The sequence below is a fragment of the Callorhinchus milii genome, unplaced genomic scaffold (assembly GCF_018977255.1).
Source record: "Callorhinchus milii isolate IMCB2004 unplaced genomic scaffold, IMCB_Cmil_1.0 Scaffold48, whole genome shotgun sequence".
Lineage (NCBI taxonomy): Eukaryota > Metazoa > Chordata > Chondrichthyes > Chimaeriformes > Callorhinchidae > Callorhinchus > Callorhinchus milii.
Genome location: NW_024704789.1, coordinates 12,822 through 37,997, shown reverse-complemented (window position 1 = coordinate 37,997; position 25,176 = coordinate 12,822). Strand labels below are relative to the sequence as shown.

General features: G+C 38.6%; 1 protein-coding gene across 2 annotated transcripts in view; it reads left to right on the top strand.

Annotated features, from left to right (window-relative positions):
• Positions 1-25,176, top strand: part of smarca2 (SWI/SNF related, matrix associated, actin dependent regulator of chromatin, subfamily a, member 2) — a gene marked incomplete at its 3' end in the record, with an annotated part of 74,850 nt that overhangs the window by 39,711 nt on the left and 9,963 nt on the right. For both annotated transcript variants that reach the window (XM_042345447.1, XM_042345446.1), the window contains 14 exon segments: positions 1,414-1,514; positions 2,769-2,916; positions 3,387-3,550; positions 6,761-6,827; positions 7,845-7,955; positions 8,819-9,061; positions 10,866-10,979; positions 11,380-11,487; positions 12,296-12,382; positions 16,173-16,219; positions 17,400-17,566; positions 18,838-19,001; positions 19,906-20,133; positions 23,080-23,115. In XM_042345447.1, the coding sequence (XP_042201381.1) occupies positions 1,414-1,514; positions 2,769-2,916; positions 3,387-3,550; positions 6,761-6,827; positions 7,845-7,955; positions 8,819-9,061; positions 10,866-10,979; positions 11,380-11,487; positions 12,296-12,382; positions 16,173-16,219; positions 17,400-17,566; positions 18,838-19,001; positions 19,906-20,133; positions 23,080-23,115 (1,785 nt within the window).

Genomic DNA, 25,176 nt, shown 5'->3' with positions numbered 1-25,176 from the left:
GGTTTCTTACCTGTCGTGTCTTGTGATACCTCTACAGACAGAGAGTTCAGATCATACTAATCGAAGCAGAGCTTACTTATACGACTTGTCAAGCGTGAAACCGCTCTAAGCTTTAGTGATTTGTGGAGCTTTTATTTTTTTTAAATCCAAAGCAATTTATATATCAATTTAGATTTTTTTGAGGCCGATTGCATGAAGCTGACTCTCAACTTTCAGTGAAAAAGGGCAGATAATAGTATATTGAGCCATATGTGATGCTGACTCCTAATGCTCCAGACTTAAATGAGTTTTTGATTCTGCCATCCATGGTTGACGTTCACCTTACACATTTATTGCTGGGAATGGCAGCTTTAATGTAACTGCTTTGAGTTGCTGTTTTGTGTTCCTTTTTAATGTATACAATGCAATCAAAAAGTACAAAAGCTACTGATCGAGTAAAGTACATTTCCCCTAGTCTTTTAATGGTGTTTAAAACCAAGTCTAATTCCTTGACATTAACCATATTGCCCATTTTTTGTTGTTATTGGAAACCCCCTGCTCATGCTTTATTGCTTTGTGGTGTACAAGATGCAATCTGGGTTGACTGGCTCTCTTGCTTTCTTTCTTTTCCCACCCCTCTTCCAATCAAGAACTTGGTTATGGGTATTCACGTCTTATTTTTCAGCATATTGTCAGAGTTCCAGTAAGCTTTCTTCTGTGGTGCCTAATATCTATGTAACATGTTTCCAATAGTGTAGTAATGTGGAGACTTCATCCATAATCTGTGAAGTGAGTGCTTATTATAATAATCCTTACGTTCGATATAGTGCCTTAATTTAATTTAGTAAATCTTAATTTACTAATATTACTCTGCCAATTTATTATTGAATAGCTGGGCAGAAAGATACGAGTGGACCAGTTTAGTTGGTGTCAAAGCGCTTCACAGGAACTTCCTTCACAAGAACTACAAAGAACGTACAGCATGGAAACAGGCCACTCGGCCCAACTAGTCTATGCCAGTGTTTGCACCCTACACGAGTCTTTGACCCGTTTCTTACTCTTTTCCATACCCTTCTTTTTCACTCCCTCAACATGCATACTATACTATCTGATTCAACCACTGCTTCAGGCAGTGAATAATAATCAAGTAAAGTATTGAATGTGCAGTGAGTTCATAAGTGCATGTGCATTTTTTTAGTTTTTATTTTAATAAATCTTTGCATCCCTTTTCTATTCCATCCCCTTCAAACTGAATTCATCATCCCAGTCGCTTGTAGATGTCCAGATTGCCATGTTATGGGTCATATTAATGGGATGCGATTCTTCCAGTGCATACTTTTTAAAAAATAAGTTTGTTATATCTACACTTAATCAAAACCCGTCAGTACAAATGGCGTTTGCCTATCCTAAGTAAAGTTTGTATTTTGTTTAAAGGAGGAGGATGAAGAAGCCCTACTTGCGCCTGGCACTGAAAAAAAGATCATTGGCCCGAACATTGAAGACGTATCAGACTTTTTCGCCAAACAGATAATTGAGTACGTATCAGCACTTCATTGCAGTTGGTTTATAACAACAACAAATTACATCTGTACAGAGCCTTTCATGTCAGGAGGACATCCCAAGGCAGTGGACAGTCAGGGATTGGGACCCGACCAGGGGGTTGGGATTAGGGAGGGGTGGCGGGCAGGGATGGTAGGGGTAGGAGGGTGACCGAAGGCGCACTTGAAGAGGAGGGTCTTGAGACCTGACTTGAAGGAGGCAGGGGAGGGAGCAAGGTAAAAGGACTGTGGGATGGATTTCCAAAGGATGGGGGAAGAGGCTGAAGGCCCGACCGACTATGGTGGCGTGGGCTGGGCAAGGAACATGGAGAAGGCCGGAGCCTGATGAGCGGATAGGTCAGTATGACAGCAGTGGTCCTGGAGTCAAGGGTAGAGGCCGAAAGATAGAATTGGGTGTCATCTACGTACATGTGGAAGTTTATCTCCAGCATTTTCCCTTTAGATAATTAATCTTGGAACATTTTATTGCATTGTAAACCGCAGATGGTAACTTTTTCGTAGGGTGGGTGCTCTCGTGTTGGAAGAGACTACAAGCATTTCTGTCTTTATGGAAAGAAATGTGTTGTAAGGTTTTTGCTTTTCTCCCTTTACTTCCCTTTAACCAGCTCTAGTGTAACTTAGTGTAAACTGCACTTGAGTTTCAAGTCAAAATCTTAAAAGGATAGTGTAAAGATGTGTACATCAGTCTAATTTATGATCTTTATGTTCCTCAAAAAATATAATGCTAAGAATTAGTTTTCATATCACCCGCCCCCCCACCCCCGTGGTATTTAGTTAATTGAATGATATTCATAGGGTATAAATGGAGCAGTTTTCTGAGGAAAATTGGAACCATCTGAGGCTATGGCTGTGTTGATCCATAGTCGTCCAAACCAGATAAAGTATGAACCAAGGTCAGTCAAATTGCCTTCCTTACATGCCTTTAGCTTTATACTGGCATTTTATAGTAGTCAGGCCTGCGGAGGCTTCTCAAATGGGCATCCGGCCCTCGGCACCCAAAAGGTTGGACCATCCTGATGCAATTAATTGCACCGTACTATGACAGGTAAGAGATTATCTCACAGGGGATTCTGCAGAGGTGTAATTTGTTGCATTTTACTTGAATGAAACTGGTTCTATGTGTGCCTGATATGGAATGATAATATTCCTGGTCTATAGTTTCTTGTATGATTTCTTTTTACAATAGATAAGAACCCTCTTGAACGCTTTACTTTTTTTAAAAAAATCTAGATGTGCTAAACAAGATGTTGACGATGAATATAGCATGAGAGCAGGGATGAAGGGTTCCCAGTCATATTATGCAGTGGCTCACGCAGTGACTGAGCGGATAGAGAAACAATCCAGTCTCCTTATCAATGGAATGCTGAAGCAGTATCAGGTAAGAAGATGGATTTGTAGTCTAAGCTGCAACCAAAATAATCGCAAGGGGCAAGGAAATCAAAATCCCCAAACTTCAACCAGATTGTTAGAAAATTCTTAAATTCAGTCTTAATTTGAAGCAGATTTTCTGCAGTACTTGAAAGGCCTGTGAAAAAGCTGCTTCACATTAAGAGTGAACTTAAGAAATCTCCAAATTGTGCATGATCTTAAATGTTAAGACTGAAGAATTTCTGGCCTCAGGCATGAACTATAGTTATGGAACAATGTGCTGGATGATACATTGTGCAATCGTTATACACCTTAATTTCAACACATAAGTAGATGATATTTTGCTTTTAAAGCAGCTTCTGGAAGCAGCCGTGAAATATAGCTCAAAATGCAAAAAGAAATTCTGATATAGAGGAACAGTTGCTTGCTAAGTATCATAAATGGTGTTTTTTNCCCTCCCACCCCTTTCCTGATGTTTAGCTTCAAGGACTGGAATGGCTGGTTTCTCTGTACAACAACAATCTGAATGGCATTCTGGCAGATGAAATGGGCCTGGGAAAGACTATCCAGACTATAGGACTAATCGCTTACCTGATGGAGCACAAGAGACTTAACGGACCTTATCTCATCATTGTACCTCTCTCGTAAGGCTAATTCATTGTGCTTTGGAACTTTTGTGGGAGGAAGTACTTCACAGGATTTGTATATTTTTTTTATAAGTGAACATGGCAGTCAATTTGGGCACAGCAAAGTCACACAAACAGCTGTGGGTTGATTGTTAGCCACCAATTAACTGTATGAGGCTCCTGAGAATCTTAAAGGAGCACTTGCCTCTGCTTTGCACCAAGATTTGTGTACAAAAAATTTGTATACAAAAGTAATTAGTCAGAAAAAGTGCCGTCATTTTCATGGTTTATTTAAAGCATCTTATTTTTGTTTCCCAAAAGCAGGCTAGGAATTAGTTAGTTTAAAGTGCAAGTTTGATATTCATAATTTTTTTAAAATAGTGTAGTTTCATGCCTAACTTGAAGTTTGGAAAAAACAGCAGTATGACAAGTTTTTATTCGATCTTTGAAATATTTCTGCATCATGTAAAGAGGCTGCTAATTTTGCAGATTTCTGCTTATCCTCTGTCCATTTGTACCCACCATTCATTTTCCAGTTACATTCTGAATATTTTGCCCTCTTTCAATGACTTGAGCTGTTCTTAAAGAGTTCTAGGAAAGTAAATCCTGCAACATCTTTATCTGTATTAAATCAGCTTTTAAGCTCTTTTTAAAAAATATATATACATGTCCATGTTGATAAACAGATGTGTTTGCTGTAATTATTCAATAGCTGTCCCACATAGCATACAGAGTTTTCTTTGATATTTGGTCAATTTACCAGTTGGTTAAATATCATATTCAACTGATCCCTTAAGTGTATCCCTCTGCTTAGTAATGCCCTGAGCATTTACACTTCACTAAATATAAGGAGATGTGTAGATTATACCACAATATTCAACCACTATGGTTTCAACGGTTTTGTGTTCTTTGGGAAATTTCTATGAAAGATTTGTTTGGAGATTGGGGGTGAAGGAGAAGAAAAGACAATCCCATAATACTTGAGTGTTTTTGACAACAATGTTTCTAATTGTTTATAGACCAAGTATAAATGGGCAGCATTTCTACCTGGGATGTTGGGATATGCAAATGAAATGAAGATTAAAATTCCCTTTTTTAAAAAAATTATAGCTATGAAACTTCAGTGTAACATTTCGACTGTCAAGATTTTGGAAATGCACTAAAAGCTCAGAGCTGGGGGGGTGGGGGTGGCGGAGATCCAGTCTTGAATTTCCTGCTAAGTGTAAATACCATGCCAATACTGGGATTTTTTCAATGAATAAGCAATCTTCTGCTCGCGGGATTGAAACTGAGTAAAGTCGATATCTCTAGCCACTGAAGGCCTGTAAGCAGTGAGGCAGGGACATGCTAAGAGAGTGGGTCAGAGGGAGTCTGCATATAGCCCGCGGAAATTTTAAAAAATCAATTTCGGGCCCAGTCTGGTTGTGTTCAAAATCCAGATCCTTATTAGGATTACTGCTGGCAAGTGAAGGGAGTTTCTCCTGGTGTCCAGGCCAATAATCCCCAAATAACATTGGTATTTCACTTCATGACTGTTTGTGGGACATTGCTTGTGTGCAATTTGGGTTGTCTCATTTGCATGCAAATACTGTCACTAACACAGTAAAATCCTGGGAAGTACTTTGATTTGTCCTTCTGACGTAAATGGTGTTCTTCCAAATTCGAGGATTCTTACTTATACATAACTAAAAACATGAACAAATATTGAAGGTAAACATCGTATAATTCATGCTACACAACGTAAATATTTTGGGAGGGAATTGTCAAATTCAACTCATTCATATCATTAAGCATGAAGACTGATTTAAAAGATGTTCTGAACACTTTTTACCATTTTTTAAAAGTGGTTTTAGAGTTGCCCTTTGTGAATGTGGCCCTGCAAATAATTTTTAGGACTAATTATTTTCCTTGCAAATTTGACAAAAAGAAATTGATATTTGCTACATGAATTCCTGGGGCTTCTTTGACTTTGATGGAACAATACACCAGATCTGTCCAAAGTAAATGAGTCAGCGTTCCTCAAGGCAACTCAATCAAGAAATTGATTTTTGTAGACTAAGGGAGGGGTGGGGGGTTTGAAGGAGAGTGCAGCAGTTAGCTGGTGGCTTACTTGGTTGATCTCTCCTCTGACATAAAGCTCCCTATTGTATTAAACATACAGCTATATTTTTCATGAATTTTGACCTCTGTATATTTTATAGACCATTTTTATCGATGTTTGCAACAAAGCATTTTCTGTAAGACTCCAAGCACCTTATTTTTAAACTCCTGTGATTACTCATCCCGATGTACTAACATGCCTCAATGCTTAGACTCCAGTGTATGTTCTGTTCCAATTTAGCTTCCAAATTTGTATCGACTCTCACAAATGCAAGCTGAATATTTTGCGGTTTGTGACTAGTTAACTATTTGATGGCTTCAAGTCATTAATCAGGTACACAAACATAAAATGAAGCCCTGTAGCTCAGTGGTTAGACCACTCACCTCACTAGACCTGGGTTTGATTCCGGCAGGGCAAAATGTTGGGCAGGTTTCCTTACTTCACACACCTCTGTTTCCCTTGCAGTTAAGTAGGACCTGGTTGTTAGTCGATTGGCAAATTGCTTTTCCAGGGGTACTAATGCCTTGATGAATAAATAATAATAATAATTTGATCACTCAATCCACAACTGTTTGTGGGGCACTGCTGTGTGCAATTGGTTGCCGCATTTTGCCCACAAAATATACAGTCAATTCACTTTACACTATATCCTGTGAAGTGGTTTGAGACATCACTACATCAATTGCAAGGATTATTATAATCCTGTCGTAGTTTTGCAAAACCACCTAATTGCCTGAAATGTTAATTGCCTCTTCAGACAGGAGGTTGTGGGATTGAGCCCCACATTGAGGCTTGTAACCCACATAGTCTAAGATGACAGTCCAATGCAGTGCTGGGAAAGTGCTACATTGTTGGAGGCACCGTCCTTTGTATGAGAATTTAATCGATTCCACTGCCTGTCCAGGTGGGCATTAAAAATCCCATGGGGTTATTGGAAAAGAGGAGAGAATTTATCCCTGTGTCCTGGCCAACAATCCCCGAAATAAAATTGATCACTCACTCCATGGTGTTAAGATGTAGTTGCAAATGTTAAAGTAGTGGTGTGTGTATGTGTATTAAACATTACAAAATAAGCAGTTTTGTTTGAAACTAATTTAAAAGCCTTTTTATCTTTTCTCTCCATTTAGAACTTTGTCCAACTGGGTTTATGAATTTGATAAGTGGGCACCATCAGTTGTGAAGATTTCGTACAAGGTCAGTTTGTGTTCAGTTTAAACCATTGCAAAATGCTATGGATCCAGTTGGAATGAAGGCATTGATTTGATGTTAGCTATTTCTTATTTAAACAATTTAATTCCTGCTGCTATTTTGTTTTAAGTTCACTTTCTCAGGTCTTGGTTTAATGGAGTTTGTGCAGAATTGCACAGTGCAATTAGATGTCTGTATTGAAGTACTTCAAGTTCTGTAACTATTGGATGGTATTTCTCATTGTTAAGGATTTACTTTTCTTTGGTTAATTGAACTGACAAGCACGGTCATTGATCGGTTGTTGCAGTCTGTAGTAGCTTGGGTGAGCAGTGATTATTGAAGATTTGATTTGGGCTTCAGCTCCTCTGATGGGAAGCAGTGATTATTATTATTATTAAGGAGTGGAGCGATTTGAATGGAATGTGTTCTCAGAAGGGGACCCACACCTCTTTGCGGTTGCACAGCTCAGGGTCAGGCTGCGCATTACTTGTTTTGATTTCAGATGTCTCCCAGGTGCTTGCTCCACATGTTTTGCTGTGGGCATTGTTGGGTTGTGCCATTATCTGTGCGATGCTTGTATTTTTGAGACTTATAGGAATTGGGCTGTATATTTTTGCTAAAATATACAGATGGAAATATGCACATTTAATTAAAACTTATAAAATTGACATAGGATCTATTTGTACCACATTGTATTGTAAATCTTATTATAATGTGCTTAATTTGTAGTTGTGCTGATAAGCAGTATGAGCCAGGAACTGCACGGGACTGCTGCTGACAGTGCTGGGAATCTAAATTCCCATAATCTAAATAAATAATTATAACAGTATTGTTTAAGTAGAAAGATGCATCTGTAGGTTTCTTTACTTGTTGTAAATTAAAAAGTCAACGTAGTCTGATATTTCTCCAGCTTGCAATGCGTCCAGCTTTGTGCCTTCCTGCCTATTCTAAATTGAATTTACAATATTGGTTAAATCGCTCTTGGCCATTATTGTTAACATTACTCTTATATGTTTTGTTTAGGGAACTCCAGCTCTGCGACGGTCATTTGTTCCAACGCTACGCAATGGAAAATTCAATGTTCTTCTAACCACATATGAATACATCATTAAGGATAAACATGTCCTTGCCAAGGTACAGCACGACTTGGGCATTTTTTGACCTAACTAACACAGAATGTTTATGTGTAATTTGGTTATCTTTAGACACAAGATCATAGATAAACTCAAGCTTCCAGCATTTGCTTCTTTTAAGTTGCTGATATTAGGTTGCCACTGCTGGAGCTTGTCACAAGTTCCCCGACAGGAGAATTAACCTCAAAGCTGAAAAAAATATAAGGGAATTTCATAGCGTGTTCGACTGAGTTCATTATAACTGGGTTAGTGCCATTTATATTGCCATTCGGTATAGCGCTGCTTCATCTTCCAGTGCAAAAGAAAATAGCCAATTTGTAATTTGTCTTGCTGCTGACAATTTCTATGTCTTGTACATATGTGCAGCAGGAAGTGTTGCTAATGTGACTTAGCACAGAAAGTGATATGAATATCAGATGCAGTGTGCAGGAAGTGATGTCAGCAGTGCCCAGTTCACCTAAAAATGGATCAGTGTTTCATTTAACGCCGTCATTGAACTGTTGGACTCTGTCGAACATGCAATGAGATTCCCCTGTGCTTTTTTTTAAAGCTTTAAGGTTAATTCTCTTTACATGTTGGAGAGCTTGTAACAACCCCCTAAATGTGCTAATATCAGTAACTTGAAAGACGCAAATGCAAGAGGCTTGAGTTTTAAATCTAGAAATGATGAGTATCCTTGTGGAGAATGGCACATTACCAAATGGCCATTTGGTTGAGGTGTGTGGAAGGGTGCAAAGAGCATGCTCCAGTTGAAGGAGTCCCAACACTTTCAGGAGGGAAGGAAATCTGGCAGATATCAGGAGGGAAATGAAGCCTCTATGCTGACGACATTTTCATTCCAAATCTTTTTCCTCTTGCATTCAGCTTCGATGGAAATACATGATCGTAGATGAGGGTCATCGTATGAAGAATCACCACTGCAAGCTGACGCAGGTGTTGAACACACATTATGTTGCACCTCGTAGGGTTCTCTTGACTGGAACTCCATTGCAGAACAAACTGCCAGAACTCTGGGCCCTTCTAAACTTTCTGCTGCCGACCATCTTTAAAAGCTGCAACACCTTTGAACAATGGTTCAATGCTCCATTTGCCATGACTGGAGAAAGGGTAAACATCTTGTTTGTTGTGTGGTACAGTTCGCCTTTGTCCTTTCTGGCCTCGATTTCTCTAACGCTCTCCTCACCAGTCTTCTGCGCTCAACCATCCGTAAGCTTCACCTCCTCAATTTCACGGCTGATACCCTCTCCCATGCCAATCATCTTCATCCTTGCTGGGTTTCATTGGTTTCCTGTTCCCCCAACAGATTGATTCTAAGATTCTCACCTCGTTCTTGCTTTCAAATACCTCATTCCCTGCACCCAATTTACCTCTAATTTCCTCCAGTCCCACTCTTTCACCAGCTCGCACTGCTCAATAAACTGCTGCACATCCTTTGCTCTCTCTGAACTACTATTAGCGGCTGAGCTTTTAACCACTGTGCCCCACTCTCTGGAGGACATTCCCTAAATTCTTCCAACTTTGTTTTTAAAACTGTTCTGCAAACCTACCTCTTTGGTCCCTCCTCTTTCTCCCTTTTCTTCCCCCCCAAAGAAACAACATTGCTTGGGGTTCCACTCTGCCTCTGTTAATTGCTTTGTGACATAATCCTGCATGAAACGTGCCACGTAAAGCCAAAGTGTGATCAAATCATAAATGACTGTGCCAAGTGTTCACCTCCTCTTTCTCCCTACCTTGGCCTCAAGAGACGTTACCCTGCTTGAAGGGTAAATGCTTGTTGTTGTGGTTGTTATTGTTTTATTGTGTGAAATCAAAAAATGATAGTAACTTGAAAAGTAAAATAATTGTCAGAGACAGGTTGTGAGTGTTTGAGTAATTGGACTGAATCTTTTTTGCTATTTGTTTACACTTGTGTTTTGAAATACTTTAACTTGAGGTTTTCATGAATGCAGTTCTCTGGCAAACCGTAGTGCTCTAATTGGCACTCGGGAATGATGGAATGAATTTTTATGGCCACAATTGTTACCTTGAGTTTTGCATCTCAGCCAAGGAGGAACGATTCCATTAGAGGTAGCCAGGACTACTTTTGAGGAAACATTTACATAATGGTGCTAGGGGAAAATTCCCTACCAAGCATCTCATGGGTATGGAAGGAAACATTTTTAGCAACCAAAAACATAAAGGTCTCTGGAGACTAGTGTTCGGATTTCAATTGAAATCAAACAGTCTAATAACAATTCACATTTTAAACCAAATGCACACCTATGAGAGTACACCTTACATGGGAGGCTCAAACCTTTTTTNAAACATCAAATTAGCAAACCTAATTTTGTAGGATCGTGTGTGACTTTTTGAATGGTTTTGTTTGACTTTGGGTAGATTCTGGCACCTGTGGATAAAGATATGTAACCAAAAGATATGTAATCTGGAAATTTTAAATGAGACACAGTAATACTGGAAATCCACAGCAGGCCCATCACCATCTGAAAGAGAATGTTGGGTTAATGTTTGCTGCCTGAGCCACCTTTCTCTTTCAGGCATTTTTTGGTTGTCTGTTCATTGTCAGCATTTCTTTTGTTTCAAGTATTTGTGTAAACTACGTGAGAGATTTCATTTTATAAATATTAATGTGTTCTGCAGGCAATTCTCAAGGACTTATTAAAAACTCTTACAAAGAATTGAAAACTTAAATTAATACATTTAAACCAGGTCTGTTATATAACGTGTGATATGAATACAGAGGGAAATGTGTGGAAACCAATGAAAGGGATTGGGTAATTGTATAATTATTACATAGATTACATAATGAAGGGTATCTGTGACTCCCTGTGTAAATGTAGCTTACATATAGCAAACAGTCCACCTTTGTGTAAGAATTTTTATTAAAATCCGCTTTCCTGCTTTTGCTTTGCAGGTAGACTTGAATGAGGAGGAAACTATCCTCATTATCAGACGTCTCCACAAAGTGCTGCGTCCTTTTCTACTGAGGAGGCTGAAAAAAGAAGTGGAATCCCAATTACCAGAAAAGGTTGTTGCTGCTCACATGTTTCTAGGTTATGTTAAATGTAACTCGCTAACGGACATGTATAAGTAACTTTGTACAGCTGTATTTTTTGAAAAAAACAGAAATAGGGTGCTGTTGAGAGGTAACTAATGAGGGCAGAGATCTCACAGGGTTTAGTGTACTCTGGTGGTTGCTGACACTTAAATGCACCATTGTCTGCCTTTTTGATGGTTACAATCTCACTGGAATTGTGGGAAACTCACCCGTTCGCAAACCCACATTCAATATGCATATTAATTTCATGAAGCTGTTACTCAGACCAGATTTGTTTGAAACAAATTTGTAGATCTTCCTATCCATCAATATTCATGCTAGATTATTTTCTATGTTTTCATATGTTAACCCATCTCAATTTGATTTTTAGGTTGAATATGTCATCAAATGTGACATGTCTTCTCTACAGAAGGTTCTGTATCGTCACATGCAAGCTAAGGGAATTCTTCTAACTGACGGTTCTGAGAAGGATAAAAAGGTACACTCGATGTTAGTGGTACAAGTATTGAGTGATGTATCTTCTATGGCTTGAATATCTTTCATTTTATATTTAGGCTTTCACTTCATCCTCCAGAGTATTATTTTTAAAGAAAGCATCTTAGGAAATTCAGACCAAAAAGGCAGATTTCAAAGCATCAAAAATGTTTTGTGTCCATAAAAGGTGGCCGTGTCCCCAGAAGGCTGCTGCAGTCTTTGAGGTGACTTGTTCAATTGTGAGGAATGGAATTTTTTTGTAGCTTTAATAGTCAAGATTTTATTCATACTTTGGAGCAATTATAACCTCAACCAGCATAACATTTGTTTCTTACAGTTGACAAACCAGGGTATTTTGTCTGTGTTTCAACACAGATCCTAGACGTGAAAAGTTTGGGCCACAGTGTCAAGGTTGACATTTAATTAAGTTGCATATTCCTGGCTGTGTTGTCGGGTATTACAGTGCAATATATAATTTCATCCCAATAGTACAGCCAAGTGCATTTGCTCAGACTTGAATCCTAGTTGCATCCTAGTTTCAACAACTAAGAAGAACAGTATTTTGATCTTATAAATTGTACAGGAAAATAGTGGGTAGAAATTCCGTCTGGGTTTCAATTTCCTATACTAACATAGCACTTCAGAATTTGGCTAATTGTTGAATTCAGTTCTTTAGAGAAACCTATAGAAAAACTGCTTCAAAATAAATTTCCAATGTAGAATTATTGGGTTTATGTTTAAAGGTCATTTGGTGGTGATCCCTGCACACCTCTTAAATTGTGTATAGAGTTCCTACTATTTTTTGTCTTCAGGGTAAAGGTGGTGCTAAGACCCTCATGAATACCATAATGCAGCTGAGAAAGATATGCAATCATCCCTTCATGTTCCAGCACATAGAGGTAAGTACATCATTTTGTTCATTGTTTAGTTCCTAATATCAATTGAAGTTGGAGTTACTGGTTAGACCATAGCTGCAGTACAGCCTAGTTAGGTCGCAGCTGGAGTACTTAGATCAATTTTGGGCACCTCATAGCAGGAAAGGTGATGAGGACTTGGAGAGAGTGCAGTGAAGATTTAAAAGATTTATACCAGGAATGAGGGGCTTTAGTTGTGAGAAGAAATTGGGACAGTTGGGACTATTCATTGGAGTAGAAAAGTTGTTCTGTGACAGTCAAGACTAAAACAAAATCTGAATTACTAATTTGTTCAGGTTAAAGGAATATATAATTGGTTTTGAAAATAATGAAGGAAGAAGAGCAGACTTCTGAGGCTGAACGGTTGGGTTGAATGAAGTTGGATGCTACACTGGAAGCAAGCAGCTATCTGAATTGATTGGGACAGTGTATAGTTGTCGTTTGAACTTTCTGGTGATCAGGCCAAGGCGTTGTCAGAGGTTGAATGTATTGGCAACCAGGCACGATCACTACAGTGCAATAGTAGGAGAGTAGTGTTGTTGAACCGCTTGTTGGGACATCCTCCCGACGTGAAATGTGCTATACAAATGTAATTTGTTGTTGTCCTGTCTGCCTGTTGATGAACAGGCAGAGAGAACTCTTCTTAAATAAAATCTGCCCTTGATTCCTCCAATCTCACAAACTTCAGACCCATCTCAAACCTGCCCTTCCTGGCCAAAGTTTTGGAACATGTCATTAGCAAGTCAATTTCACTCATATCTCTCCCTGCACTCCCAACAACAATTTGGATTTATATAGCGCCCTCCACCCTGGACGGTGTCTCAGAGCGCTTCACAGTAACGGATCCCGGGGCCGAGCCAGAGGGAGGGGAAGAAGCTGACCAAAGGCACGGTTGAAAAGAAAGGTCTTCAGCCGATACCTGAAAATAGGAAGAGAGGAGGCGAAGGGAGTGAGGAAGGGAGTTCCGGAGCCTCGGGGCTGAAGACACGGCCGCCGACTCCATACTCTTAAACCCCTCCAGTCCGGTTTTCACCCTTCCCACAGCATAGAGACAGTGCTCGTTAAAGTAACAAATGACATCCTCTTTCTCTGATCAGGGCTCCCCCTGCCCTCCTCATTCTCTTGGACCTCTCTGCCTCCTTCAACAGTCGATCACGCCACCTTTATGCACTCCCTCTCCTCCCTCATCCACCTTAGTGGCACTGCAATTGCATGGTTCGAGTCCTACTTAACAAACAGGCAACAGTACATCTCGACAAGTGTTTCCCCCCCGAGGCTCACTTGGCCCTCTTTTTCTCATCTACATGCTCCCTCCCTCTCGGCGATGCGATCTGCAGACATGGGGTCAACTTCCACATGTATGCGGATGACACACAAATCTACTTTTTCCTCCAGCTGCGACTCGCAGTCCACTGATGTCCTGTCAGCTTGTTTGACAGACATCAAGACCTGGATGAGCACAAATTTCTTGCAGCTGAATGTTGGCAAGATGGAAACCATAACCTTTGGCTCCTATCAATGTTTTCGTTACTGAGAGTCTGGTCTTATCACCCACCCCAGGCTCTTCCTCAGACTCTCCAAACCCATGCACAACTTAGGTGTCGGGTTCAATCCCCAGCTCTCCTTTCTCCCCCATATCTGCTCCTTGACCAGGGATGCTTTTCCCCACTTCCATCACATTGCCCACCTCCGTCCGTACCTCACAACCAATGCAGCCGAAAACCTCGTCCACGCCTTCATCACACCCCGGCTGGACTATTCAAATGCCCTCCAACTGGTCTCCCCAGCTCCACCATGCACAAAATCCAATTAGTTCAAAACTCCTCGCACTTTCCTACCTATCTGATCTGCTTACTCCCCCACCTGCTGCCTCCACTCAGCTGGCTCTGGCCTCCTGTTTGTCCTTCGTGCCCTCTGCTCCACCATTGGTGGCCATGCCTTCATTGCCCCGAATTGCTGCAATTCTCTCCCTCAATCCCTCCATCTTGGCTTCTCCCTCCGCATCTTAAAATGCACCTAAAGTACCTTCCTTTTTTGATCGTGCTTACAGTCATTTCCCCACTCCCTCTGGCTCGTTGTCAGGCTGTGCGTGAAGGGCTCTATGTAAATGCAAGTTGTTGTGGATGTTAAAAATCCCATGATGTTTTTTGAAAAGAGAAGGTAGTTTCTCCTGATGCACTGACCTACAATCCTCTAAATAAAATTGGTCATCATTCTACAGTCGTTTCTGGAACCTTGCTACATTGAAATTAGCTGCCACATTCACCTATAAATAAACCTCTGAAGGGCTTTGGGAGGTTTTAATGCAATAATATCAAATGCAGAGGATTATTCTAAATAGGCTGACTTCAGTCATAAGAAATGCTGGACAAAAAAAAACAAGGTTCGCCATCCTGGTGATCGCATGCACATATGTCCTGAACTATCTATGTTCAATATGTACAGTCTATAGGCTTTCAGATAGATGTGGTGAATTATTTGAAAGGAATTATTTCATTGTTTTTAATAAAGCAAAATATTCCAAAAACTGTAAATGACACAAAGTGTTACACTCCAGGGGACAAGATGGGAAAAACAAGACATCAAATCAGGTTTATTTGTTTGCTTGCCTTAGGATAATCAGTAACCCAAGTATGTAAATGTACAAAACTTGCAAAACTGAATCAAAACACTAAAACTCAAAACGCTCAATCAAGATGACTCAAAAGTCTGAATATGATTTCTAAAATTGTAATGTGTAAAATCATAAAGTGAAGTGATTCCTGGGGTTATTTAGAATTAAATATTTTAAGTGGGGAGGAGTTGTGTGCCGTTATTACAAACCTAGGCTGAAACAAATTGCAGTGACTTGCATTTATATTGCATATATAATTTCAAAGCTGTTGGCAATGAGGAACTGAATTATTTTATTGGACAGTAAAGTCTTTCTCTTTGAAAGTAGATAATTTAGATCCTGGGTCTAAATTCAAAGCTATTTAGAGCAGCTGAAGGCAGCCATATGATCGACAAGTATCTTGTTTTTAAAAAAAAACTTTGTCTCAATCTCTTAACCAGAGAGATGCACCATTGTCTGATTGCAAATGAGCTAAAACACAACCACCTTTGTGCTGTTGCAATCTTCTATATTCTTCTAAATCAAAGACAATTAAATTTATGGCTGACCAACCACAGTGACGTTACCTGGATTGCTTATCAAACGGAGGCAGCCAGCTAATTTGTTCAGCCGCATGAAAAATCCTGCGGGAAAAATGCTTTGGCTTATTTACACTCTTGAGGCCTTATTCTCATTGCATTGCCTCTCAAGATTCCACAATGTTTTGAGGCTGGTGTGGAATCGGATGTGTTCTCAATGTCTTGACTGTCCACTTTTCCCTCAAGTCAGAACTTAGTTCCTGATCTGTCCATGGCTGGACATCTGATGGCTGATGAGAAGTGCTTCAATGGCCTCTTGCTTAACTTCTTCCTTCAGTGTTAATGTCCAGTTTCAACTGTTGGGTGTGACATGACCTAGATTTCAGCTGTTAAGCAGTTTAGATTGGGAAGCTGGATTTCTAACCGCCTGCTTCCGGCCCATTCAATCTCACTGTAAGTGGGAAGACCGGTTCGGCGCACTTGCCTAAGTAAGCACAGGTGCAGATTGTCATTAAATAATGTTAAAAGTGCTTGTTGATTGAATTTCATTAATGCTGTTGGTGTTTCTAATTTTATTTGTGTTTTTTAAAAAAACTGCTTATTGTTGTCCACTACTGCAAAAACAATTGTTATCTTGTCACAGGAATCATTTGCTGAACATTTGGGTTACAGTGGAGGAATCATCACTGGGTAAGTGACAATATAACTTTTTAATAATCTGAATAAAATGTTATTTGGTGTTTTATACTGTATGCACCATACTAACAAGAAATGACATGGGAAGAGAAGGAGTTGAAAGTAAAAATAATATTGCTTTCCCTTTTCATCCATCAGGACTTTGTAGAAAGAATTACAAAGCTGCTTGCTTTGAATTAGAATAGTCTCTTCTTTGCATCCTCCGCAAATCTGTTAGTAATTGTGCTTATGATCAAAATGCAGCCAAGAAATTTGTTTCCATACTCTACAGCTTTCACCCGCTATTAAAACCTGTCCCCTTTTACTCAATTTGCACATGTTATAGTTTCCAGGGCTATGGGGAGAGAGCAGGGGAGTGGGATTGATTTGGATAGCTCTTTTCAAAGAGCCAGCACAGACGCGATGGGCCAAATGGCTTCCTTCTGTGTTGTATAATTCTGTGGTTCTACTTTGGGAGAGGAAAGTATTAATTGCTGAGGGTGATCTGAAATCTGCACCTGAGAAGCTTCAAGAGAAAAGGAAGCGCTCAACACAAAAGAAACCTTATATTCTCAGATGACACATTATATTGCAGAGCAAGGGAACTACATACATATCCAATATCCTTCTGCAAGGTGTGAGAGGAGGAAATATATTCTTTTAAACTTGTATTAAGTAGATATTTTTTAAATGAGAGAGGGGGTGAGATTGAAATGAGGTGGTTATAAATTTAGGTTTGATTCTACATTACAATTTAATTAAATAGGCAAAGAGTTTATTTCATATCCAGAATTTCTGGTCTTTAATAAAAGCAATACAATGGAATGGAAAATATGCTTCTTTAGAAATTTGGAGCTAACTGGCGCAGAATCCTCCATTTGAAGTTCAAGGCAACCCTCTATAATGTGCTTCTTTGCAGTGTAGATTTGGTACTGGCACAGCTACACTTTGGACCCCTTTGAATGCAGTAGTACGGGTAGCAATGATACACATATGATGGGCTGAATCGACTCTTTCTGAACTTAAAATGTCTATGTTTCAGTGTATTGTATTAGCTAGAAAGAGAAGCTGATTTGGTAGCTGTACATTTGTCTTGATGTTGCTTGGCAAGATGTTTCATTGTGGATTAAATAATCAGAGTAATGCTGAGATTTAACCTGCCTAACCAGGCTCTAATGCATTGTTTCCAAAATAGTCCTGACCTTTATCGAGCTTCAGGAAAGTTTGAGCTATTGGATCGTATTTTACCAAAACTACGAGTTACGGGTCACAGAGTACTGCTGTTCTGCCAGATGACTTCGCTGATGACCATCATGGAAGACTATTTTGCTTACAGGAGCTTCCTGTACTTGCGCCTCGATGGTATGTTTTCCTTTTAGCTGGCGCTTATCTATTTTGATAAGACCGCAGTTTTTTAAGATCTTATCTGTTAGGAAAAGGATAGTACAGGAATGATAGCGATGCATCATTGTGGTAGTATTTGAATTTGTATAAATCTAATATTTGCACAGAAACCTGGTCAACCCAGCCGCATTTTTAAAAATAAAACATTTATTGCAATAAACAATGCTTTTCTATATTTAAAAAATACGTAATTTAACTTTTTTTTAATGTAAGTTGTGACCTGGATAAACATGAGGCAAATCACTTCCTATTCTGTATTACATAGACCTTTTGATCTGTGTAGGAAGTATGCATCAATTATGCATGATCATTGCTTAGCATACAGAATATAGTCAGTTGTTTGCACATTCATTTTCCATGCCCGAATAGCTTGGTGTAAAAGCCATTTTGGATAATGTTCCAATTTTCATCAAGTTGCATCATGTGTGAACTTATGTGGGTTGAAATACAAATAATGTGGTACAATTTGGTTCTGAGCAGCTAATTTACATTTTGATCTCAGTATAACCAATGTTTGTAAAACTGTTCTGCAGTTTATCAGGATTCTGCATATTACATCTGGTCTGTCAAATGTATTTATTGTTGAATGCATTTGTTCAATACAAACTAAATCAATACAGGTTGGCCAGATGCAGTGGGTCCTGCTGGATAGAGTAGCAAATATTTTACATAAATAAATAGCTAAAGATGCTTCCTCAGTTGTATTTTTATATTTTGCCTCTAGGCGTATATGTTTTTTTTTAGTCATATTCAGTCATGACCTGGTTTCGTACAAATCTGCAGAGATGTTGTACTTGATGAAATTTCTCTGAGATGTTTTTCTAATATGTGTGCGCTTTGGCTTCAAAACAATTCTATTGCATGCTGTCAATAATAAGCATGTTGAAGCATTGAAATGCAGGCTCATTTATCAAGCAGAATCAATTTTATGAACCCTTTCCTTTATCGAATGTTTATAATTGAGTAACTTTAAAATTTAGAAACATTTTATTCATCCTGTGGCACGTTGTTTATCCAAATGCTTTGGAGTCCATTCTCTGAATTGCTGCAGACATTTTGTATACTTTACCAATGTGCTCATTATATTCTGTAGAAATTCTGCACGCACAAATTTTCCATAATTTCTTTTCAGGACTGACTGGGCATTTTTGTATTTCCGGAGAAGCAAAGTTGTGGTATGAAAAATGGCTTTTAAATGTTTTTTTTTCTCTCTTTTCCCCCTTTCTCAGGTACAACTAAGGCAGAGGACCGTGGTGCTTTGCTAAAGATGTTCAACGAGCCAGGCTCAAAGTATTTCATTTTCTTGTTGAGTACCCGAGCTGGTGGCCTGGGCCTGAACCTCCAGGCTGCGGATACGGTCGTTATCTTTGACAGTGACTGGAACCCACACCAGGTGTGTGTTTTATTTGACTACTCAAGAGTAATGCGCTTTGTAAGATGCACAACGTAACCACATGAGAAGCTTATGAAAATAAAATGTCCGTGCCAGTATGTGCTATAAAAATCCAGAAAAATAGTAGAGAGCTTGATATCTGCACTAATTGGGGCAGGCTATATTTGTTTTTCATGTGTAATGTGTACCCTGTACTTACTTGCCTGAATAAGATAGCTCTCTCTCCATGATTGTGAGAGTGTGTGCCCTGTTTCAAACTTTTTATGTACAATGCAATATGGGTCTGAGTACAGTGGACTTCTTGTACTATTGCTACAGAACTTCCTGCCCCCCCCGCCTTCTGTAGTATTTTCTCTTCAAGCTATATCTATATAGTATGTAGGAGAGGGAGTACGAGCAACCTACTCATTGCCACCGTCTGCTAGATGTGTGATAAATGCAGGATCACAGACATGACCATGATATGCTGCCACTTCATGCCACAGAAATGTAATCATCTCTGCTATCTTTGATTCTTTCTGGTAATGCTCATCCGTGTTCTTACTAAACTGCTCAGGAACCAGGTTTCAGGCTTCTCTTAATGATGTGTTGATCTAGTTTCTTCACCTTGTTTTAGAATATTTAAGCTTGCGCAAGAGTTAGATTTCTTTCTTTCCTTGTGTCTTGACAGCCTATTGTGGAGAAGTTTAAAGACGCAAACTATTCTTTCTCACATTAGAGCGTGCTGGACTGCAAGGAGAGAAAAATGGGAAATAAATACAAGGCAACTTTGGTAACTTGGTCAAAAAGCTGCAATATAGTGGGGCATTGATCACGTCAAGAAGTTGAATTCAAAAGGCTGTTAGGTAATTTTGGCTTAAGATCCAGCAAAACCTTGTTTCTTTTTCTCTTTTTATTCTTCCAGGATTTGCAAGCCCAAGATCGAGCTCATCGTATTGGACAGCAAAATGAAGTCCGTGTTCTGCGCCTTTGCACTGTTAACAGTGTAGAGGAGAAGATCCTGGCTGCTGCCAAATACAAACTGAACGTGGATCAGAAAGTTATCCAGGCCGGTATGTTTGATCAAAAATCTTCAAGCCATGAGCGTCGAGCTTTCCTGCAGGCTTTGCTGGAACATGAGGAGCAGAATGAGGTAAGTTACCTTGTACAATGATTGTTTACTGTATTACTACAAGTATTTGCTCTGTAAAATTTAAAATTACACAAACAGAGGCTAAAGTCCTGAAGCTACCCCTCAATCTCTCAACTGAAATTATGTATTAATGCTGCATAATCTGATATATAGCATTAAATGTCTTAACAGGAGTATGCATATAATAAAAAAAAGTTTTTGAATTGGATGTTACAGGTTAAATATTCAACACCAATTCTAAAACTGCAGTGCTATGAAAAAAAATGTCAAATATAAAATGCACAATGTTGATGATTCCCGACTTGAGTTCAGTTGTATCTCTCAACCAGTTTGTGGGAACGGTTCTTGCTCATAAACCCATTTTGCCACATTTGTACAAACGAAAACTTTTACTGAGAATTTTCTGGTGTTTCAATGAGAGCCACTTGCAATCTGCCCAAATACCCCCAGTCAAACCAATTGAGTGTTGTCATTTGAGGACCCATTATATTTTTTTCTTGCTGCCAGCTGTTTGATAGGGAACAACTGGTCTGCTTTGTAATTATTTTAAGGCTTATCTTAATTGTACTTTAAGTCAGCAAAGCGTGTGAAGTTCTGTCATCCTCTGCATCTAAATCCTTATGTGTGTATAAGCCCCATTTTTTTTCAATGAGGCCATATTGATCATAGTTGGAAAATTCTCCTGGTTTAATGGGTGGGCAGGTTGGGAGAGAGAGAGAAGGAGGAGCTCAGCTGGCTCTGGCCTTCTGCACTTCCCTCGTCACCTCCACTCCACCATCGGCGTCTGTGCTTTCAGCCACTATGCTCTGAGTCTCTGGAACTCTCCCTCAATCTCTCCACCTTACCCCTCCTTTCGTAGTCTTCAGATCACAACTGAACGCCTTCCTTTTTGACTGTGCCTATGGTCACCTCTCTTCCTGCACAACATCAAACTCTGCCACTGATAAACACTCCAACATTATATGTGAATGCAAGTTGTGATAGCTGCACACAGCTAGGCATTCTGCAAACAAAACAGATGAATTTAACCTGCCCAACATTAAATTGCATTTTAAAATGAGTCGCATCATGTTTTTATAGTGTCCTAAAAGTTACATGACAATTATGTCATTGAGTATGTTTCAATCAGTTTGATATTTGCCTGGAAAAGCATCCAGTGGTCCATGAAATGAGATCAATTTAGCACAGCACCTGCAGAACTGTTTACAATCTTCTAGAAAATCTCCAACTGAAACAAGTGCTTAGATTTTTCTATATTCATTCCACTAATTTCTATATTCATCAAGGTTTGGGTTTTGAAACCTGAGGATCTAATGTGTTTAAAAAGGATCGTATAGTTTTACTCACCAATAGGTCAATTTAAAAGGAAAAAATCATTAATTTGATTCTCCACTCTCTGTGTGCCATCTCTTCCTCTTCCCCACCATGCTTGGAATATTGGAATATGGATTTGAGTGCGTTACCTCAAGTATTTTAACTAATATTACCATGAGTATGCAAGCTTTATAATGACCATGTATAAGATAAATAGTAACATGAAGGCAAAGGTTTTCATGATTTGCTGCTTATCAAAATCCATTTTCATATTTACTAAAATTTAATTCTGATAAAAGGACGATCTTCAGCAAAGCTACAATGAATGCCATAATATCCTGAAATTGAAATAGCGTTGCAATTAAATGACTATATAGAGTGGAAATTATTGATATGTGCCAGTATCATGAATCTTGAAATGAGCAGTTACCAAAACTACTAATCAGATCTCAATTTTTGTGTTACACAAGATATGTGGATGTATTTGTAAAGTTACAAAAGCACCGGAAGTGGTAGATTATAATCAGAATTTCAGGTATTTAGTCAGTACCAAGGCATGATTGACCCTGAATACTGTTGCAATGAACGCTTTTGCAAAATAGATAACAAAACTTCATCTGTCTCAAGTAGTGTTTGTTACCCTACATTGCATTTCAAATGAGCTACTGTAATAAGTAGATAATTTCCATTTCATTTTGGCTGCTAATTCATTAACAGTGGAAGCATCTTTATTGTGCAGTTAATGTGAGTGGGGATTGAGGAGAAAGGTGCAGTGAAAAGTAACTGTTTCCAGGTTGTGTAATCTGTTCAAGGGATCATGGTTAATACAGATATTATGCAAAGTATTGCAACTAGATTTTGAGTTTTTGCTATTTGTTGAATTTAATTCTAAAGTGTCATTCTTAGTGGGCTAGAAGGAAATCTATCTGTAAATCAGTGTAGTACATGGCCTTGTAGCTAGTTGATTGTGCTGTAAATGTTGATCTGTTGTCAAACACCTATGACTTCAGGTGGGTTTGGGGAGTTATAAAGCATGGTTATGCTCTTAACATTAATCTAATCATTTAATCTTTCAAACTGACTGATGAATTTCAGTACCTTTTAAGAGAGTTGTTATCCCAGGGTTCTGTTACAGTTCCAAAAGAACTGTAATTATAATAAATTGCTTCCAAGACACTAATTATTTAATGAATTGTTTTCATCAGGAAAGTTTGCATCTATGGGAATGGTCCTTTGGTCAAAATTCTTCCCCTTCGGAGGGGGGAAAGGATCAAAGTGGATCAGATTGCTATTCAAACTCATTATTTTTTTAAAAAAACTAAGACTAATAAGAATGGGTGCTGTTTCTGTGTCTGATGTTTAAGCTGAATGAATTTAGCAGAGGTCACGTTGTTCCATTGAAGTCCTCAAACGGTTGATTTTTTTTGGCGAAAAGTTCATTGTTTAAAAGGAATTCAACTCCCCCCTTCAAAATTAAGGAACATTTTGGTTTTCTTGCTAATGCCTTGAAGTACAATCCCAAGGCCTTCCGACGTGAACGGCGCTGTACAAATATAGTTTTGTATTGTTTTGTACAATACTTTGTTGTTGAAAAAAAATCCAACTTGTAACACTGCATTCTTTCACCACCAGGGGGACACGATTTCGTCTTCCTGCAGTGCTACCTGGGTAGGATAACCTCACTGGCCATCTTCTGCTCTATAACTGTGCTCGATAATTTTAAACCAAGTATCTTGCTATAAACTCTTCATTTATATGCTTATAGTCTCAGTCAATTGCCTAACTTTTTTAATATTCACGGCAATTGACTGGTTATAAATCCCAAATCTTGAAAAAACAAGTTATTTATAATCTGTAATAACCTGCTGAGAAATGTCTCTGCTCTTATGGTACTTTGCTGAAAGCAAGCTGCACCATAGTTAGATTAATCCAAAAATTCCTATAACCTATAAGTAAATTTACCTGAACTCCTTTTTGCCATTTGTTTTAATTAATGTTACATTCATATTTCTTAAAGCTTTGGAACCATCCATCCTTGTAATGTTTGTGAATATAAGTTAATCCACGGGTGGACAGTAATGGTGGCAATGTATTTTTTTCCAGAGTGCTACGAGTTAAGAGTATTTAAAGGAAAATAGAACCTAGGAAAAGTAATGAGGCAGTGAAAGGTTAAGAGGGTCAAAATCGAGACAAAAATTAAATTGGATGTTACATAGAGAAATTGAAAAAAAAATCAAAGGGCACCAGCCTTGTGGTCAGATAGCTTTGCTATGCTTTTTTTAGTAAACTAGCTTTTCTAATTCGATTACATTTCTACAAATTCGTACAATATTGGCAATAGTGTTGAGACATTTTAAATGTTTAGAAAACAAAATTACTGTATGCAATGGAGTCATGTCATTTGCTTTTGTATTTTAATTGCACTAAGCACGTCAAGAAAAAACAAGTTGAATCTGCCTTTGTGATCTGTCTACAATGCATTTTGTTGTTTAACAATGATTTCCAGATTTTGCAAATAATGATTGATAGGATTAGCAAATGCTTAAAAGAAGAGTAGGTAATGGGCCAGAATAATCGAGGTTCTGATCTCTATGGGGCACCCATGCTAATGAGGTGCCACTGTGATTAATAAATATCCGCAAGTAAATTTAAAGGGCCTTGCATCTCATGCAGTAACTAAGTTCTAAAGCCTCCACAGATCTTACAATGGATTTTAAGTTGTATACAATTCGATACTATGTGATACCAATCCCCCTTCCCTTTCTGACTTGGCAATGCTTCTGTTCTGTAATGATTTCAAAGTGCATGACTGTGGGGGGAAGGGGGAAATTATGTACCCTGAACATAATGATCCACATTAACAGTCTGAGCATAATGAACAACACCATCCAATTTTGAATGTAAACCTATAATCTGCTGGGTTATTGCTTGCTTACGTGTTCTTTCCTCTTTGAATTGCAAAATAAATGCATGCATCTGTCTGGTGGTATTATTCCAGATATCCTAAATTTAAATTGTTGTAAATTAGATGTTACAAGATGACAACTTTCAGAGCTGCACTTTACCTTTCATGTAAATCTTGAGCTAAAATTAATACAGAATTGATACACATCAAGAACAGAGGACAACAGCAAGCTATTGGCAACCCTTCTGGACTTCTAAATGTTCTCATCTTGTGTTTTTGTTCACTTTTTCTAAGATGGTGAAGCTCTTAAGTTTCCAATTTAAAACTTGTGTTTTTATAGATTTCAGTTTCTTACGTGTCCATCAAGTCTTTGGACCTCAAAGTATATAAGATTGCTGGAAGGTCTGATTGAAGAAGTACCATTGCTGATAAGAATGCTTTTTGCGATTTTGTATGAGGGATAAATCAAAAGACTTAAGGAGTGGGTAAGAGAGCAGGGCAATGTTGAGTAAGTGAAGTGGAACCCCTGATTGGAGGTGGCCACCCCTACACCAGATGATTGAACTTGCCAAGAATGAGATTGAGAGGAGTCTGGTGGAGTGGAAGCTAAGCACTGGGGATATAGTCAATCCTGATGCACTGTATTTGCTCAACAAATTCTAAATTTAAAATTTAGACAATTTGCATTATTCATTTCTTGAAAACTACTGGCAGCAGCCAAACATAACATTCTATAATTTTATCGCTTTAGGTATTGTAGTGACACAGGCTATAATTAGATATTGAGGAATCCTTTTGATAATGACAAGTTATCAAGACGTAAT